This window comes from Camellia sinensis, chromosome 14 (assembly GCF_055761805.1).
Source record: "Camellia sinensis isolate YWXY chromosome 14, ASM5576180v1, whole genome shotgun sequence".
NCBI lineage: Eukaryota > Viridiplantae > Streptophyta > Magnoliopsida > Ericales > Theaceae > Camellia > Camellia sinensis.
In genome coordinates, this window is record NC_138974.1 from 115732856 (window position 1) to 115750971 (window position 18116).

General features: G+C 33.2%; 2 protein-coding genes and 1 long non-coding RNA gene across 4 annotated transcripts; 2 read left to right on the plus strand and 1 right to left on the minus strand.

The window, feature by feature from the left end:
* The first annotated feature begins 894 nt into the window (after positions 1–894).
* Positions 895–4751, plus strand: LOC145807993 (uncharacterized). 2 transcript variants are annotated; one of them, XR_014351452.1, is made up of 2 exons: positions 895–1055; positions 3573–4751. XR_014351452.1 is itself a non-coding variant. In XM_082907201.1 (2 exons), exons 1-2 carry the CDS (start codon positions 1936–1938, stop codon positions 3908–3910), a joined length of 1428 nt encoding a protein of 475 aa, XP_082763327.1. In that variant the 5' UTR covers positions 1427–1935; the 3' UTR covers positions 3911–4751. The 2 variants fall into 2 exon arrangements, 1 of the variants encoding a protein (XP_082763327.1); XM_082907201.1 differs by lacking the exon at positions 895–1055 and adding an exon at positions 1427–3025.
* A 1135-nt stretch (positions 4752–5886) lies between these two features.
* LOC114287095 (uncharacterized) lies at positions 5887–12950 on the minus strand. The gene is made up of 10 exons (XM_082905221.1): positions 12574–12950; positions 9330–10288; positions 9100–9240; positions 7606–8461; positions 7306–7392; positions 6904–7207; positions 6724–6808; positions 6546–6635; positions 6171–6422; positions 5887–6055 (listed from the first exon to the last, which is right to left on the minus strand). The coding sequence occupies exons 2-10, from the start codon at positions 10284–10286 to the stop codon at positions 5912–5914; spliced, it is 2916 nt and encodes a 971-aa protein (XP_082761347.1). The 5' UTR covers positions 10287–10288; positions 12574–12950; the 3' UTR covers positions 5887–5911.
* A 324-nt stretch (positions 12951–13274) lies between these two features.
* Positions 13275–15828, plus strand: LOC145807485 (uncharacterized). Its single transcript, XR_014350620.1, has 3 exons — positions 13275–13321; positions 13498–13551; positions 15606–15828. It is a non-coding gene; the product is annotated as an uncharacterized LOC145807485 (long non-coding RNA).
* The last annotated feature ends 2288 nt before the right edge of the window (positions 15829–18116 follow it).

Genomic DNA, 18116 nt, shown 5'->3' on the forward strand with positions numbered 1-18116 from the left:
TTATTAAATTATATATATATTATACATTATATATTATATAATTTATATAATATATTAAATTCAATTCGGGTTCAGGTTGCTCGGGTTGGCCATTAGTTCTGCCCAAGTCCGGCCCGAATTGCAATTCGGGGATCAAAATTTTGCCCAAGCCTGTCCAAATTACAAGATATAGTTGCCCAAGCCCTAAAAAAACTCGGGCTGGGCTCGGGTTGCTCGGGTTGAGCCCGCCCGAGTTGCACTCCTAATTCTAGATTATATGTCAACTTTTAACTTATTATAAACTTAATCATGTAGGCCCAATTCATTTGCTATGTCATTGTTGTTGTGAAATTTAAATTGTGGGTGTGTAGCATTTAAAGTTTTTATTTTCTTTATTTTTTATTTTATTTTTGCCTTTCCTTTACAAATCATTTCTCAAATTTTTAATCCAAACACAATTTAAATTTATAATTAAATTCTCCATTATATACATAGAATGGAAAGAATCAAATTTCCTTATACTACTTTACTTTTGTCTTTTGTTTTAATGCAGAGGACATTATTGCAAATTTTGGGTGAACAAATTAAAATAAATAAGTACTAGGAATATTGAGTAAAAAGAAAAAAAAAAAAAAAAAAAAAGAGTAAAGTATATAATTGACAAACCAAAGGCTCAAGAACTCTTTTTATTTAGGGAAAATTGGCCTAAGGTCCCTCCTCTACTTTTGATATGAGGAGAGGTCCTTTATAATATGTTTTGATGGCTAAGATCCCTCAAATTTATTTTAGGTTATAAAGTACCTAAATTACCCTTCCTTTATAACATAAATTTGTTTGAATATTATATGGTTGAGTTAACTGATACATTTTGGAAACCGAATTTGAAGGGGAGATTTTGTCGGAGTTTTCGTCGGAGATTTCAGTGGAGATTTTATGGTGGATATTTCGTCGGAGATTTCAGTGGAGTTGACGAGAAAGATTGCTACGATCGTGTAGATTTTGTTGGAGATTTCGTCGGAGATTTCAGTGGTGTGATAGTGTATTGATCGCGTAGATTTTCAGTGGAGTTGAATCAGGTTTGTTTTCGATGGAGATAGCACATGCATTTTGATATTTGTTTTGAATTTTTGTGTAGAGAGAGGCCAGCTTGATAGAGTTGATTTTTATTTTTGGAATTAATTTTTTATTATTTGTTTTTTAATCAATTTGAAAGAGTGTTGACAGTGTGTTGATCGCGTAGGTTTTTGAGTTGAGTTGGATTAGGTTTGTTTTCGATTTAGATTCCAAATGTATTTTTATTTTTGTTTAGCGAGAGGCCAGCTTGATAGAGTTGATTTTTATTTTTGGAATTAATTTTTCATTCTTTGTTTTTTTGATCAATTTCAGATAGTGTTGACAGTGTAGGTGATTTTGATGTTTAGAGTTCATTTTTGGTACTCTGTTTTTTATCAACATGCTGATGAATTATAGTTGTGTTCTATGTTTTTTCAAACCAGAGAAATTTCATTTTCTGCACTATTGTTTGTGTAGTCCAGAGGAAATTATAAGTGCATATGGACATATTATTAGAAGTTTGTAATGGCGATAGAATATGAGAAAGTGAATGTAAGTTCATAAATTTCTCTATACTTGTATTTGTAGTTCAGAGAAAATTGTAAGTTTGTTACTCACTTTCAGTTTGTAGTTCAGAGAAAAGTATTTTTCTGGACTTGTATTCTATGTGATTTTTTTTCTATAATTGTGTTTAATTGTTAGCAGTAAATTTCTCTGTGATTCATTAAGTTTCTGTGATTTTGTTTTTTATCATCTTGAAGGTGAATATCAGTTTGTAGATGTCTTTGGAGTTTTATTTTAAGTTCAGAGAAAATTATAATTTTTAGAAATTTCTCTGGACATTTATGTTGTTATTGTGAAGTGTTTGTGTGATTTTTTTTGTTGTTTTTTGTTTCAGTTTTAATGGACAGTGCAGTGTTGTTGCTGTGCAAATATGGGAATGATACTATTGTCATTAATGTTTCATGCGAATTGAATTTTGAGGAATTGGTTGGCATTTTGTGTAAAACATGGGAGAATTTGAAACCTGAGACTATGTGTATTTCATATTCTATTTTGGGCCATCCGAATTGTATGGTTCGAAATAATATTGATTTTCTGAATATGTTGAGGGTTGTTTGTGCACGCGGTGTTGATATAGTTGATGTTTCAGTTAGTAGATGTAGTACTTCTGATGAAGAGGATGAAGTGGGGTCTAATTGGGTAGATGTTGTGGATGGTGAGTGTGATAGGCTGGTGGATGTTGAAAGGAATTCACTCTCTAAGTTTTGTTCTCACCAAGAAAAGGTGTTATTGTCGGCTAGTTGGCGGAATAATATTACGAGTGTTGGACAAAAGTTTGAGGGTGGTGTGGTTGAGTTCCGTACTTTTTTATGCAAGTATGCTATTGAGGTTGGTTTTCAGTTTACGTATGTTAAAAATGACAAGCTGAGGGTTACGGCAGAATGTGCATATAAGGAATCAAGGGGATGTATGTGGCGTGTACATGCTTCTGTTGAAAAAACAAATGGGTTCTTCTACATAAGGACTTTGAACAATGAACATACGTGTGGTGTGGCGGTTCGTACGAGTAAACATTCGAGGATGACTTCCAGCTTGGTTTCTGGGCTGATACTTGAAGAGGTAAGTGCAAAACCTTTAACTCGTCCAGTGGATGTTGTGAAAGGAATGAAAGACAAGTATGGGGTCTCAATTAGTTATAACTGTGGTTGGTTGAGTGTTGAGAAAGCAAAATGTAGTACATATGGGGATTCTTGTTTGTCATTTGATCAATTACGGTGGTATTTTGATGAGGCATTGAAGAACAATCCAGGGAGTCGTTTTGAGTTAGATTTTGAAGATAACAAGTGTTTCAAAAGAGTGTTTGTGGCTTTTCATGCATGCATTGCTGGTTTCAAATATTGTCGGTCATTGCTTTTTCTTGATGGAACATTTTTGAAAGGACGATACAAAGGAGTTATGCTTGCTGCAACGGGGAAAGATGGGAATGAAGGTAATTGTAAATATATCTATTTTTATCTAAGTATGTGAATTTTCTATACATGTAGGAATTGAGTGAATGTGAATTTTCTCTGGTTTTGGCCACTGTGTGGATTTTCTATTGTTGTGGCCACTGTGAGAATTTTCAATGGATTTTTGTCAGTGTATGAATTTTCTCTGGATGTTGTCATTGTGTGAATTGTATCTGTAGGTGGTCACTAAGTGAATTTTCTCTGTATATTATGATTGTGTGAATTTTCTCTGTAGCTGGTCACTTATTCAATTTTCTCTGGATGTTGCCAATGTGTGAATTTTCTCTGGATGTTGGCAGTGTCAAACTTCTCTTGTTGTTTTATTGTTCTATTTTTCTCTGTTGTTTTGTAGGTGGTCACTAAGTGAATTTTCTCTGTATATTATGATTGTGTGAATTTTCTCTGTAGCTGGTCACTTATTCAATTTTCTCTGGATGTTGCCAATGTGTGAATTTTCTCTGGATGTTTATTGTTCTATTTTTCTCTGCATGTGTGTACCTAATATGCTTGTTCCTATTTGTTTTGTAGGTTTTTTTCCTGTAGCTTTTGCTGTTGTTGATGCTGAGAATAAAGACAATTGGTGTTGGTTTCTTGAACATTTATATGGAGTATTAGGATCAGAAAGGGTGATAAGTTTCATATCAGATCGACATTGTGGAATTGTGGAGGGAATTGCTAGGTTTTTCCCTAACTGCTTTCATGGATTTTGTCTGGAACATCTAAAGAGAAATTTGAGGGATAAGTTGTCATGTGGAAACACAAATTTGGTTAGGGAGACGATTGTGTCCAAGTTTTCAGAATGTGCATATGCTCCAACAAAGGCATCATTTCATTTCAAGTTAAATGAGTTAAAAAGTGAGGGATGAGACATTGTGAGTGTTTTCTTGAGAAGTTTACCATATGAAAATTGGAGTGATGCATATTTTGCAGGGAAACGTTATGGTGAGATGTATTCAAATGTTGCTGAGTCATTCAATTCATGGATACGAGAAGCTCGGCACTTGCCAATAACAAATTTGGTGGACATGATACGGTTGCAAATCATGAATATGAGGTCTGATAGGAGGCTGCTCTCTAGTAAATGGAATAAAATTTTGTGTCCTCGTATGGATAGTGTGTTGGAGAAGTCTTTTTTGGACGGGAGGACATGGAATGTGAGTTTATCATCTGATAATGTCTTTGAAGTGCATTGTTTTCCTTCGGTTATGGTTGATCTTGGGTTGAGAACTTGTTCATGTCGAAAATGGGAAATAAATGGGTATCCATGTCAACATGTTGTTGCTGCAATTTTTAGGAGTGGAAAGAATTTGAATTCATTTGTTGAACCATTTTTTCATGCTGATATGTATCGTCAAGCATACTCCTTTTCGATTGGCCCAGTTCCAACTGTTGAAAAACCTGTGTGTAGCATTGAAGATGCTATGATTTTACCTCCATTGAGCAAGAGACCTGCTGGGAGGCCGAAGAAGAACAGAATTGCTTCTACTGGAGAGTTTAAAAGGGTGATTAAGTGTAGTCGTTGTGAGAGTATTGGTCACCATAATAAGAGGACATGCAAGGAACCTTTGTTAAATAGTTGAGGATTATACATTTTATTGATGGAATAATACATTTGATGATTACTTTGTGTATTTTGTTTTGTGAAATTTATTTTTTGGACAGTGTATATAATAATATCAATCAAATTCATCCAGAGAAATTTTTCAATATGAGTTAAAGTGTGTTTGTTGATATATACTATAGGCAGTGGGTTTGTAGTACCTGTCAAATTCATCCAGAGAAATTTTCCTATGGCAGAGAAAATTCTGTGTGTTGTGTTTTGAAGCTTCATATTCATCCACATAAATTTGACAATGGCAGACTAAAGTACTGTGTGGATTGTGTTTTTTCAATTTGATAATTGTTTTGTACTAACACAGTGCATTAGAGATTGAATGATCATATAGGCACCTTCTTTGGTGAGATATGAGTTAAATTTATCTGTAAATTTCTGGTAGCTTCATATCAGTCATTTCAAGAAATGTGCACAGCAGACAGAGCATTCAAAAAATTTCTCTGAGTTGAGAATTTCTCTGGACCAGGAAAGAATTTCTCTGGACTCACTTGAACTCAGAAATTTGTGTCAAAGCCAGAGAAATTTTCATCCAGAGAAATTTTTCACCAACAGAGAAAACTATATGGACATTGTGGTCTGAAATTTGAAATTCATGCAATGAAATTTTCCAGTGGCAGATAAAATTACTGTGTGCTTTGTGTTTTGTTGAGTTTGATGATTGTTTTGTACCAACACAAAGTTTTACAGATTACATGATCATATAGGCATCCCCTTGGGACGATACAAGTTAAATTTCTCTGTGAATTTCTGGTAGTTTATACCAGAGAAATTTCTGCAGACAATTTTCTCTGGCAGACAATTGTTGAAATTTACATTAGTCGAAATAAAAAAAAAAAAATGAAATTTAGATTAGTCAAGAAAGGATATATACATATACGTCAAGGATCATCATTCCTTCAATGTATGAACAAGAAAGGATATATACATATATGTGAGACAATTTTCTCTGTGTGGATATGTACATTGTCTTCCTTTCACTAGTTTCACTATTACATTTGTGGTTCTTCTGGGGGTATTTCAATTGGTTCAGTCCATGACCTGCCAACTTCGGTCACAAATCTCTCTATGAGTTCTGCCCTCATCAACCTTATCTCTTGTGTGGATAATTTGGATTTGATAGGTTCATGCTTGCTATATTGTTTCATTATATAGCAGATGAAGAGGCCACAATCCAGACTGCATACAAATTATAGGTATGGTTAGTTTTAAGAAACATGCAACTGAAATTATCTTATTTATAGATGTATGAAACTTACGAATCGCTTTCTTGTTGTGGAGCATTGTTGACATACTCAAAGTCATAACTTGTGTTTTGTGAGTTAATTAATTTGAAAGAGGGTTGTGATTGAGCGTCTCTTTCAAGACAAGCTTTCAGAAAATTCTCCACGTAATCTTGCTGCAAAAAAATAATTTTTATATAAGAGAGAAATTTACGGACAAGTCAATGGGATTCTATGAAAATTATCATCACATAAAGATGATGATGGATCAGAGAAATTTGCACTCGTTACCAATTGTTTTGCATCTTTGACATATTTGTCTTCTGCATCATCCCTCCTTGGCCTCAATGAGTTGTAGAACCTCCATAAATTGTCTTGTTTGTCCAGGACAAGCAAGGTCCAGTGATTTCCATGTGTGGACTTCTCATTACCTCCAGTATTTATTGGGAAATGGAGGAACCTATAGTTCCTCCATGCTGTTTCAATATGCTTGTCAAATAAGGACACTCGAAAACTTTGATTTTCTGTCATGTTGATGAAATTCTGTGCTCAGAGAAAATCAAAAAATGGTTTTGTTAGTGACACAACTGACTTCAAGAAGTATATTAAGAAGAGAAAGTAGAAAGTAAATTCCAGAGAAAATCAAATAAAATAGTAGTAACATACTAAGCACATGGATGTGAAAAAAAATGAGGTTGGTTGTTGTTTCTCTCTGATTTGGTCAGCCAAAAGGATCTCTCCATAGCCATCAATGACCTGAAAAATATGATTTATAATTGTAATATTGTTTTATAAAGGCTGATGGAACATTGCAGAGAAATGTTGATGAAAGGGAAAGACTTACATTGTTGGCAATTTCCTTTTGCTTTATGAGGTTTCCAATGTCTTCAAAGGTAATGATATTCAACTCACTTGTCCAAATTAAAGCTCTACAAGATGACAAAGAAGGGATTGAATTGTTGTTAATGCAACATAAGTTTGTAATTTGTTGTTTGTTATGTTCTATTTTGTTTGTTGTACTTACTCAAGCCCAGACACATTTGATATGTGCTGCAAGATGTCTTTTATATGATCTTTTATCAATCTTGAAATGGGAAGAGTTTGTGGAAAGACCCAAGATTTTGTGATGTTTATAGGTTGAGGCAAGACGTATGCATCAGCATCAAGCACTTCTTTGTCCTTTGTGCTTTGCTCAACTTGTTTTGCAGCTTGTTTTGAAGCTCTAGTCACTTTCGCAACTTTCGGATATTGGAATTCTGGATCATGCTGCTTTTCCTTCCTTTCTTTTGCCTTTAAATTTTTTATCATTGAGGTTGGATCTTTTTTGACTGTAGGCAGTGAAAATATTAGGAAAAGTGAAATTTCTCTGAAGCAACAGATGATATTTCAATATGTAAATTTATTTAATTCAATATTTTGTAGTTACCATAGAGTTTCTTCTTTTGTTTCGGTTGTTGTTTGTGTGGGATTTGCTCTTGTTGGGTTGTTGGTTGTTGTTCCAGTTGCATTCCAACTATACACAGTGAAAATCAAACAAGCCCCAAAAATGGAATAAGAAAATATACAGAGAAATGAAATGAGCAGTAGAAATATAACTAATGTGTTGAGAGAGATATAACTTCCAGAGAAAATTACCAATGACAGAGAAAATTATAATAAATAGAAATTTCTCTGAGTTATGATGGCACAAGGACATAACTTTTTGTGGCTCAAGATTTTCACTGACCTTGTGGTTGAAGTTGTGTTGGTGTTCGGTATGGTTGTGTTGCTAGTTGGACAGATAGTTCTTGAACTTGTTCATGCAATTTGGCATTTTCAGTTTCAAGCTCCAAATTTGAACACCTCAACTGTTGAATTGTTTTTGCATCGTCTGCTTTTTCAACCTCCAACATCCTTAGTTTCATTCGGATTGTGCTTTCTTTTTCTTGAAGTTCTGAGTTATGTGATGTCAGGATTCTTATTGAAATATCCTTTTCAGCAAGTAATTCCATCCAATTTCTGTCTTCTTCTTTTTTAGATTGAGACAGTGCCTTCAGTCTTTGACGTAGATCAGCAATTTGGGCATCCTTTGATTCCTCAAATTCTTCAGGCTGATGCATTGTTGAGCCACAAATGCCATCATGTTGTTGGTCCATCTGCTCGTTATTTTCTTCTTCATCACTTTCATCCTTGTTCTCTTCTTCTTGTTCATCTTCATCTTCATCTTCATCTTCTTGTTCACTTTCTTTCTGTTCATTTTCTTCTTCATCACTTTCTTCATCATGTTGTTGGTCCATCTGCTCATTATTTTCTTCTTCATCACTTTCTTCATCATTTTCTTTCTGTTCATTTTGTTCTTTGTCTTCTGGTTCTATTTCTTCACTTTCTTTGGTGGTTTCTTCTTCTGTGCTGCTTGCTTGATGTTCTTGTCCATTGCTGGTTTCTTTGGTGGTTTCTTCTTCTTTTTGTTCATTCCCTCCATCTTCAGATGGATCTTGTAATTTCTCCTTGAATATAGCAATTGCCTTTTTTAATTCTTTTTTCGTCTTTTTGCCAAGACAAAACTCCTCAGATGGGTTTTTGACTAGCTGCTTGTTATCAATCTGTAACAGGAGACTCTTTTATTAGAGAAATGTTACAAAATTCACTCAGAGAAAAAATTCAAATAAGGAAAATAAAATTCATCTAAATGATACTAATTGGAAACAAACTTCAGAGAAAATTGTATTGGGCCAGAGAAAATTAGAGGCATGGAGTTAATTGTATGGGGCAGAGAAAATTATGAAACAGTGAAATAAACAGTGTTTACAAGTTAATGTTTTACTATATTTGTGTCAGAGAAATTTGAATTCCAGTGAAAATTCATTAGAAGGGTAGAAATAAACAGTGTTAATCAAAGATGCAAGGCACACAAGTTATGGGCAGAGAAAATTACACACAAGGAGATAAAATTTGATGGGCCAGAGAAAATTATGTGACAAAGAACATAATTCAGATATTAGAGAAAATGAATCAGGGCATATAAGTTAATGTGTTACAATTGTGGTCAGAGAAATTTGGATGGGAGAGAAAATTGATTACAATGGCAGAAATAGACCAGTGGTTAACAAAGAAGAAAACAGAAATTGATATTTCAGAGAAAATTAATCTTAATCAATCAATGCACAAGGAGGGAAACAAAGCAGTAGTCAGAGAAATTTTTGAAATTTCACTGAGATTTCGGTAGCAATAGGAATCTAACCTGTCGAGGTGCAAGAGAGTGGACTGGTGTCTTCTGCAGCTGTTTCGTCAAGGTTTGAAGGTTCCACTTGGCACATCTTGGGAAGTCTGTTGTGTTACTGTCTTCTGAGTCAATGATAGTTGCATGTTCACATAGCCAATACTGTGATGAAAATGAAAGTAAATAAAATTTTGTAAACGCACAAATTTGTAAGTATGATAACTGCAAATTTGAATGGATATTATACTTACCAGCAATGCAATGACACACCCCGTAACTTTTTCTGGAGTTCTATGCAATGCCATGATAGAATCAATCAATGTTGATGTGATTGCTTCCGGCCAATCATACTGTTTCATTGATTCAAGAGGTTCCACATACTTTATAAAAACCCAACCTATTGAATTCCCACTTGTTGCAAAAAATAGGGTGAGACACAAGTACAATGTAACAATGATTGCTACATCTTTGAAGTCAGTTGGTTGCTTGCCTTTCATTGCTTTGACCAAGGCATTTTTAAGAACAGGACCAGTGAGCCTTGTGTCCTTTTGGAATCTTCTCCTGAGGAATGCAGATTTTGGCTTTTTAGAGTATCTTAATGACATGGCTCCTTTACCTCCTTCCAAACCAAAAATCAAGGTCATGTCATTTGTTGTAAAGGTCAGGTTCTTCTTCCCAACTGTGAATGCTTTTGTTTTTTCATTGTAACATTGGATTATGGCAACTACATCATCATCGGATTTCCTAGATTTCTTTGGATCCATCCTTCCAGTGGTTAGAGCTTGAATCAAATACCAGAATGGGGTCTTTTGAAGCTCTAGAAGATGTTTTGAACTGAATTTAAGTGTTTGAAAGAAGGAGACGACAGATGAGAGGTTGGATCGGAATTGAATGCTGTAGTGAGCTCTCTTTCTGTGGAGTTTAACAGGTTTTTTCCCCCTTGAGCTTGAGTCTTTTGAAGTTGGGGTACTCATCTGGATGCTAGTTGCTTCATCAGCTTGGACTTGTGTGTTTTGGGAAGGAGTTTGTGGTGTTTTAGTGCTGGTTTTTGATCTTAGATGATAAGAGGACTGAGAGAGTTGTTCTTGCTTCCTTGGTGTTTCTAGTGTTTTGCTGCTGGTTTTTGATCCTAGTCCATAAGAAGACTGAGACAGTTTCTGTTTTTTGCTTGGTGTTTCCGGTGTTTCGCTGCCTTTACGTTTTGCCATTTCTAGACAATGATTAAAGCATAGAGATGTCAACATTAAATCCCAGAGAAAAATGGAAATGTCAGAGAAAATTACAGATAAGGGAGAAAATTGGAGATGCCAGAGAAAATTACAGATAAGGGAAAATTACAGAAAATTTGACATGTCAGAGAAAATCAACACAGCATCATAAACATGGGAGAGAAATTTTCAATAATTGTTTAAATTACAGATAGAAGTAAACATACCAGAGAAAATGAATGATAGAAAAAAGTAAACATGGCAAGTGAAAGAAAATTTGCATTCCACAATTAGCAAAGATAAAATAAACAAAGTAATGTAAACATGGCACTGAGAAGTATACCATATTGAAATCAAGAATTGAACAAAATAAACATACCAGAGAAAAATGCACATTCTGGAAAAAATTACACATTCTTGAGGAAATTTCCATTCCAGAGAAAATTTCAATTCATAATATTAAAATGCAAGAAAAATTTACATACACAAGCAGAGAAAATTAACCATGATAGAGACACTCAATGGAGGAAAGTGGTGCGATGTGGTCAGAGAAAATTATAAATACCAGAGAAACTTAGACAGGGGCAAGAGTGTAATTGACATTGCAGAGAAGGATACATATTCCAGAGAAATTTACAAAGCAGAGAAATTCAGAGACAAAATGACAAAACATATTCAAGAATAAGATTAAAATTCAGAGAAATAACTGTTTCTCAAAGTACATATGGCAGAGAAAATTCCAAGAAGAAACATTCATTCCAGTCCACAATATTAAAATTCTAGAGAAAATTTAAAATGACAAAGACACAAGGGAGGAAAGTGGTGCGATGTGGTCAGAGAAAATTGTAAATACCAGAGAAACTTAAGACAGAGGCAAGAGTGTAATTGACATTGCAGAGAAGGATACATATTCCAGAGAAATTTACAAAGCAGAGAAATTCAGATACAAAATGACAGTAACATATTCAAGAATAAGATCAAAATTCAGAGAAATAACTTTTTCTCAAAGTACATATGGCAGAGAAAATTCCAAGAAGAAACATTCATTCCAGAGAAAATTATAAATACAAGAGAAACTTAAGACAAAGGCAAGAGTGTAATTGACATTGCAGAGAAGGATACATATTCCAGAGAAATTTACAAAGCAGAGAAATTCAGATACAAAATGACAGTAACATATTCAAGAATAAGATCAAAATTCAGAGAAATAACTTTTTCTCAAAGTAAATATGGCAGAGAAAATTCCAAGAAGAAACATTCATTCCAGTCCACAATATTAAAATTCCAGAGAAAATTTAAAATGACAAAGACACAAGGGAGGAAAGTGGTGCGATGTGGTCAGAGAAAATTGTAAATACCAGAGAAACTTAAGACAGAGGCAAGAGTGTAATTGACATTGCAGAGAAGGATACATATTCCAGAGAAATTTACAAAGCAGAGAAATTCAGATACAAAATGACAGAAACATATTCAAGAATAAGATCAAAATTCAGAGAAATAACTTTTTCTCAAAGTACATATGGCAGAGAAAATTCCAAGAAGAAACATTCATTCCAGAGAAAATTATAAATACCAGAGAAACTTAAGACAAAGGCAAGAGTGTAATTGACATTGCAGAGAAGGATACATATTCTAGAGAAATTTACAAAGCAGAGAAATTCAGATACAAAATGACAGTAACATATTCAAGAATAAGATCAAAATTCAGAGAAATAACTTTTTCTCAAAGTACATATGGCAAAGAAAATTCCAAGAAGAAACATTCATTCCAGTCCACAATATTAAAATTCCAGAGAAAATTTAAAATGACAAAGACACAAGGGAGGAAAGTGATGTGATGTGGTCAGAGAAAATTATAAATACCAGAGAAACTTAAGACAGAGGCAAGAAAGCAATAGACATTCTAGATTAAGATAGACATTGCAATTAAAAATACATATTACAGAGAAATTTACGGAGCAGGAAAATTTATAGACAGAATTACAGAAACATGTTCAAGAATAAGATAAAAACACAAAAAATTGTTGTGCAAATAAACTTGCCAGAGAAAATTGAAAGAAGAAAATTACATTAATAAAAAATCAGAGAAATTCAAATGCCAGAGAAATTTACAGATAAAATCAAACAAACATGTTGAAGAATAAGTTCAAAATACACAGAAATAAATTTTTTCAAATGCAGGTAGCTTTTTATTACGAAATTGAAACCCTAATTTATGAAAGGTTATTATAAAATGCTATTAACTGTGTTTCCAGAGAAAATCTAGTTGTATTGTAGAAAAACTGACCAGAGTTAGGATGAAACTTGAATGATGAGCTGATATGGTCCGCGATGAAGATGCGACGTGACGAAGATGGACTGAGATGATGATGAGCCGTGAAAACGAAGCTTTAACGTAGGTCAGAGAAATTTGTGAGGAAGGAATGGGAATGATTTTTGGAGAGGATAACGAAGCTGTAATGTCGATGGTGCAGATGATGTTGAAACCCTAATTCTGCTGGTCTCCTGTTCGTGAAGATGCTGGATGTTTGGAATGTAACTGAGACGTCGGAATGAGTTTGGTTCTGTGTTGATTTTGGCGAGGGTATTTTGGTCCACAAAATAATTAAAAACGCGCGCCAAGTTGTTTCAGGGACGTGAGGCATCACTATCTTTTTGTGTGTCCTTTAGCCTCTAAATTGTTATTATTAGGGACCTTAAAAAAAAATCCCCTTTTATTTAATCATAAGCACGTATCTCCTTTATTTATTTTGTTTCTTCTTTTGTTTCCTTTTCTATTTCAATTTCAAGATATTGTCTTCGTTGTTATATTCTAATTGGAAGGACATTAATGTAAATCTAAAAAAGTGAACCAATTAAAAAAAAGAGTAAAGAGGAATACAAATAAGTTCTCTCTTTCTATGTTTTTTTCCCTTGCGTGTAAAGCAGGGATTCCTTGCTAGTGTAAGTATATATACTAAAGTTTTGAGTTCATCATGGAATGGAAGTAAGCAATTGGCATAACAACGCAGTGCATAAGTTCCACAATACTCCCGGTTGGTAGAAAAACAGCTCCCTTTTATTCTTTTCTTTTTTTAAAGTTTTTTGTCACAAAATGTCTGCTGTTTTGTCTGACTAATTCCCATATATGTTATCTTCTATGCCATTATTAAATTTAAGGTGGTATTTGGTTAAAGGAAAATAATAATTTTTTAGTCTCTTTTGCAATTAGGAGGGAGCAGGTGAACTAAAAAATTCGTAATCCGAATCAGTCCAGTCTAATTCGGTAAGTTTGATTTGGTTTTTTTAATCCGTAGTTTAGATTGGTTTGAAAAATTAGCAATCCGTTATTTATGAATCGGTTCCAGATTATGATATACGGTTCCAGATTGAATTTGATTTGGACCGTTTACTATCCCACCCTACCATTATATCATACGCCTTGCTACATACAATCTCAACTTTTTATATATATAACTCAAATAAGGAACCCTTCAAAAAAAAAGAAAGAGGCGCTGCTTTCAATAGAACTACCATTAACTACCAATAATCAATTTATTACTATTACAAATTGATTTGGGTTGCTGTTGTTATTGAGTTGTGTTGATGTTTTTCTTGCTTTTTTTATGTATATAAATTATTTAGTAACTATTGTCGCAATAAAATATTTGTCAAATGTGAGTTTTTTTTACTAGATGTCGAACTTATATTTATTTGTTAGATGAACTTATATATTTATGGATAAATTATAAATATACTCCTTGATGTTTACTTAAAATACGAATTGTCTCCTGTGGTTTGAAAAATTACAAATACCTCACAGTTAGATTTTTTTATTTAACAGAATTAATTGAAAATGTGAAATTTCTAACTATTCACCTATACAATAATAAAATTATCTGAATTATTAATTGAAATAAAATTTTAACATTATTAAAAATTATTAATTAACTTGATAATTTATTAATAAAAGAACCTATTTATTATGAAATTAGAAACCTTATAGGGCATATAATGTAATTTCTAAAACCACTAGGGGTAATTTGTAATTTAAGTAAATCTCAGGGGGAGTGTTTGTAATTTACCCTATATTTATTTGTTACATGAATTTTTTAGAACAATGTTATATGAATTTTATTGTGTGAAACTACAGTTTTAAACTGAACCGATCTGTATTTAAATAGTTTGGTTCTGATTAGTTCTAATTTTTATAGAACCGTAGTTCACGGATTAGTTTTGGTTTCATCTCAAACCAGTCTAATCTGGACCATACTCACCCCCATTTGCAATGTATTTTTGTTTGAAATGAGCTTCTCTCTAATCCAGAGGCATTGTCTGGGATTGTAGGGCCCGCCATGGGCCCCGTTTTAATGATATGTGCCTTTTATTTTTTTAGAGTCTTCATGTATACCATTCATTAAAAATAGCTAAATTGATTCGATAATTGTAACATCTCTATTTTATTGTGTTAACTCTAAAAAAATTAACGACAAATGTATTTTTAAAAATAGATCATTTATTTTTTAAAGACAAATACAATAAAATGAAAATATTATAATTATTAGATCGATCTAATTTTTTTCACGCATGATATACACAAAAAGTTCTATAAAATGAATAACTTAGATTATCGAAATGAGATCCGAATAATACATCTCTAGTCCAGATAAGAATCTGAGAAGATTATATTCTTTTTTATTTTATCATTTTTATTGAATCTAACGTGAATCTAGTCTCATTTGAAATAATCACACACTAAAAATGCAGTGTTTGACTTTCTAGAATGAAACCTCGAAATACCCATTCCTATGTTTAGTTTGGAAATAGAATTATCATTTATTAATTTAAGAAAATAATTAGTTTTTTTGAAAAATTAAAGAAAGATTTTGCTAATGATAGTTATAAGTGCTGACAACAAGAAACATATAAGGACAAAATATTTGTAATTTTAAAATACCTTTTACATATTTTAAAATGCATCGATATATATATATATATATATTTAAATAATTTTTTCACATATCTCTTTAAAAAAAAATTTATACATCTTCCAGTACTAATAATAACTCTAAATTTGTTTTAACATTTTTCAATTAAAAAGTTACTGAGTTAAACACTACCCACATCTCAAGGGAGTAGGTAATAATATTTTTTTTAAAAGAATTTTGGTCGAACCTTAAAATTATATTATCCTTTTATTATGTAATATTTTACCATTTCCCACTATACTCTACTAAATATTTATTTTTAAAATTATTTTTAGTTTTTTAGTTTTTTTTGATGTGTGAGAATGTGGGTTCTTAGATGATAAAATTATCCAACTTGATTATATTTGTTCAGGGCATTCTTATTAATAACAAGGATGGAAAGGAAAAATGATGACAAGGCGGCTCACTACCACGCCCAATGGTCAATTAACATAGAACCAGAAGAAAGCCAAAGCCTGAATACTTCTGATGATGATGATGATGATTTAGAAAACACAAAGAGCAGCCACCAAATGAGAAATCACAATCACAATCACAATCACAGTCAAGTCCTAACTTTGATTTTGATGATATTTCAGAGGAGCCATCAAGTGAGGAACCAGGTGAGACAGCTTTTACATTTTTTCTAGACAAAAATATTTTAAAATTTATTTAAAATTTAAATTGTGTGAATTAAATTCATTATTGATATGTCTCATAACACATTTATTTTATTTTATTTTATTGTTGGGAAAGATCAAAATCAAACATTCATAAATACCTAATAGAGTCATACAACCATAAAACCTACAGGAAGCTTTGTCAGCCTTTATACATGGCTAACTTAACTTCATCATGAGCATATTTAACCTTCTGTCTAGAGACCTTAGATGAACATACATAATCAAAACGATTACAAAAATAAACTCTTTTTTTTTTTTTTCTCTTCTTTTGATTGGCAAAAGAGAAAACTTTATTGATAAATATTTGAAATCAATAAAGAAAGCAGATGGGTGCAAAGAGTATCATAGCAGAACAAAACAATCCCAACTAAGTTGACACCGAAATGCCCACCCAATAATATGCTAATACACCATTAAAAGTTGGTGAGAAACCAACAAACAGAGGGTAATAACCAAAAATACAAAACCAAAGTCTACAGTTATTAATAGCAGAGCAGTCCATAGTTCACTATGAAGCACGGGTACTCCAAAAATAGTGCCGTACGAGTACCGGGTACTTACCGGGTGCGGGTACGCGTACCGGTACAGCGGTACGCGTACCGGGTACGGCAAAAGAGGGTCCGGTACGTTTAGCTTATTCGGGTACAGCACGGGTACGCCATGGGTACGGCGTGGGTACGCCATGGGTACGCCAAGGCCAATTTTTTTTTTTTTTTTTTTTTCTGCCCTTGCAAATTAGCAATTATTATTATTATTTTTTATTTTTTTTGGTGCCCTTGCAGATCAGTAATTTTGATGTTTCTCTGTTGTCCTGTTTGTCTGTATAAATTGTAGAAGCATATCAACAAATGATTTTAATGTTTTTAAAAAGCAATTTGAACCAGAAAAAATAACAAGGCCTATAAAGGGTAGTTCTGTGTATGACTATGCATTATGCTTTTGCTTTAGATCCTCCTAAAATTTCTTTATAAAATCTTTAATCATAACAAACTTTTAAAGTTTATGCACAAAATATTAAAAATTGATACTGTATTAGTTGATTAGTAGTTGTTGGAAATGATGTAATTTTATGTATTATGCAAATTGCAATTGACAACCTGCACCAATTGAGAATTTTTTTCCTTTATTGTTGGTAATTAACTTTCAATCTTTCTTTGGTCTCCTTTTATTTCTTTGGTCTCACCCTATAAAAATAGCAAATTGATGAGCAAAACGAAAGATTTTAAAAATAAATTGTGATCACAAATTCACAGTGCATAACATATCAAAGTGAGAGATTTCACAAATATTATTTTTAACGCTTAATGGTTTTAAATTATAGGAAAATGAGTAGTTCTTTTTTTAGTTTTGATATTTAATTTTAATTTGTAGGTTGGATCCTTTAATCAAAATTATATTTTAAAAAAAATAAAAAAATATCGGCGTACCGTAGCCGTACCCGTATCGTACTTTTTTTGAGTTTTGCCGAATCGGCGTACCCGCACTCGTACCCGTACCGTACTCGTACCCGCACCCGTGCTTCCTAGATAGTTCATAGGCAACTCATTAGCCCAGCACATCCATCAGTTCAAATAAGTAGCCAACCACACTTGTTATTAGATGCATCTTCTCACCAACTGAATATCCCTCACAATATCACTGACGGAATAGAGGCATCCAAGATTATGTGATTTCAACCAAAGTGCTAACCTTACTTTAATTAGGTCACATTACTAAATTTGGTTGCTTATCAGAAAAAATGCACTCATTTTTGCTTTTCCACATAGACCAAATTACAACTGAAGGAGTAGCTCTCCAAATCTGTATTTCCTTCTTTCTGAAATTCCAGCTCATCCGCCATTGTGGCCAACACTCGACTGATCCTTGTGTTACCCATGGTAGCCCCACCAATCAAATATGCATACCCAGACTTGCCACACAAATGGGCAGAATAACAGAGTATGATTCAAGGACTTCAATTCAGATTTGTGTTTATTATCCCTCGAGACACCTATTCTACCGAGAAAATCAGCTGTTTTAAGTGTTCCTTTCCAGGCTAACCATGGGTAAACACTTCCAAGCACGCCCGTGCTTCCGCCACTTTCACTGACGATGCAACAAAAGTGAACAGCTTCTTCACCATAGGATTTCCATTGTTGTCCAATGATACCCATGCTGCACCAGCTTTACGTGATTGCTTCATCTATGCACCATCAATTAGG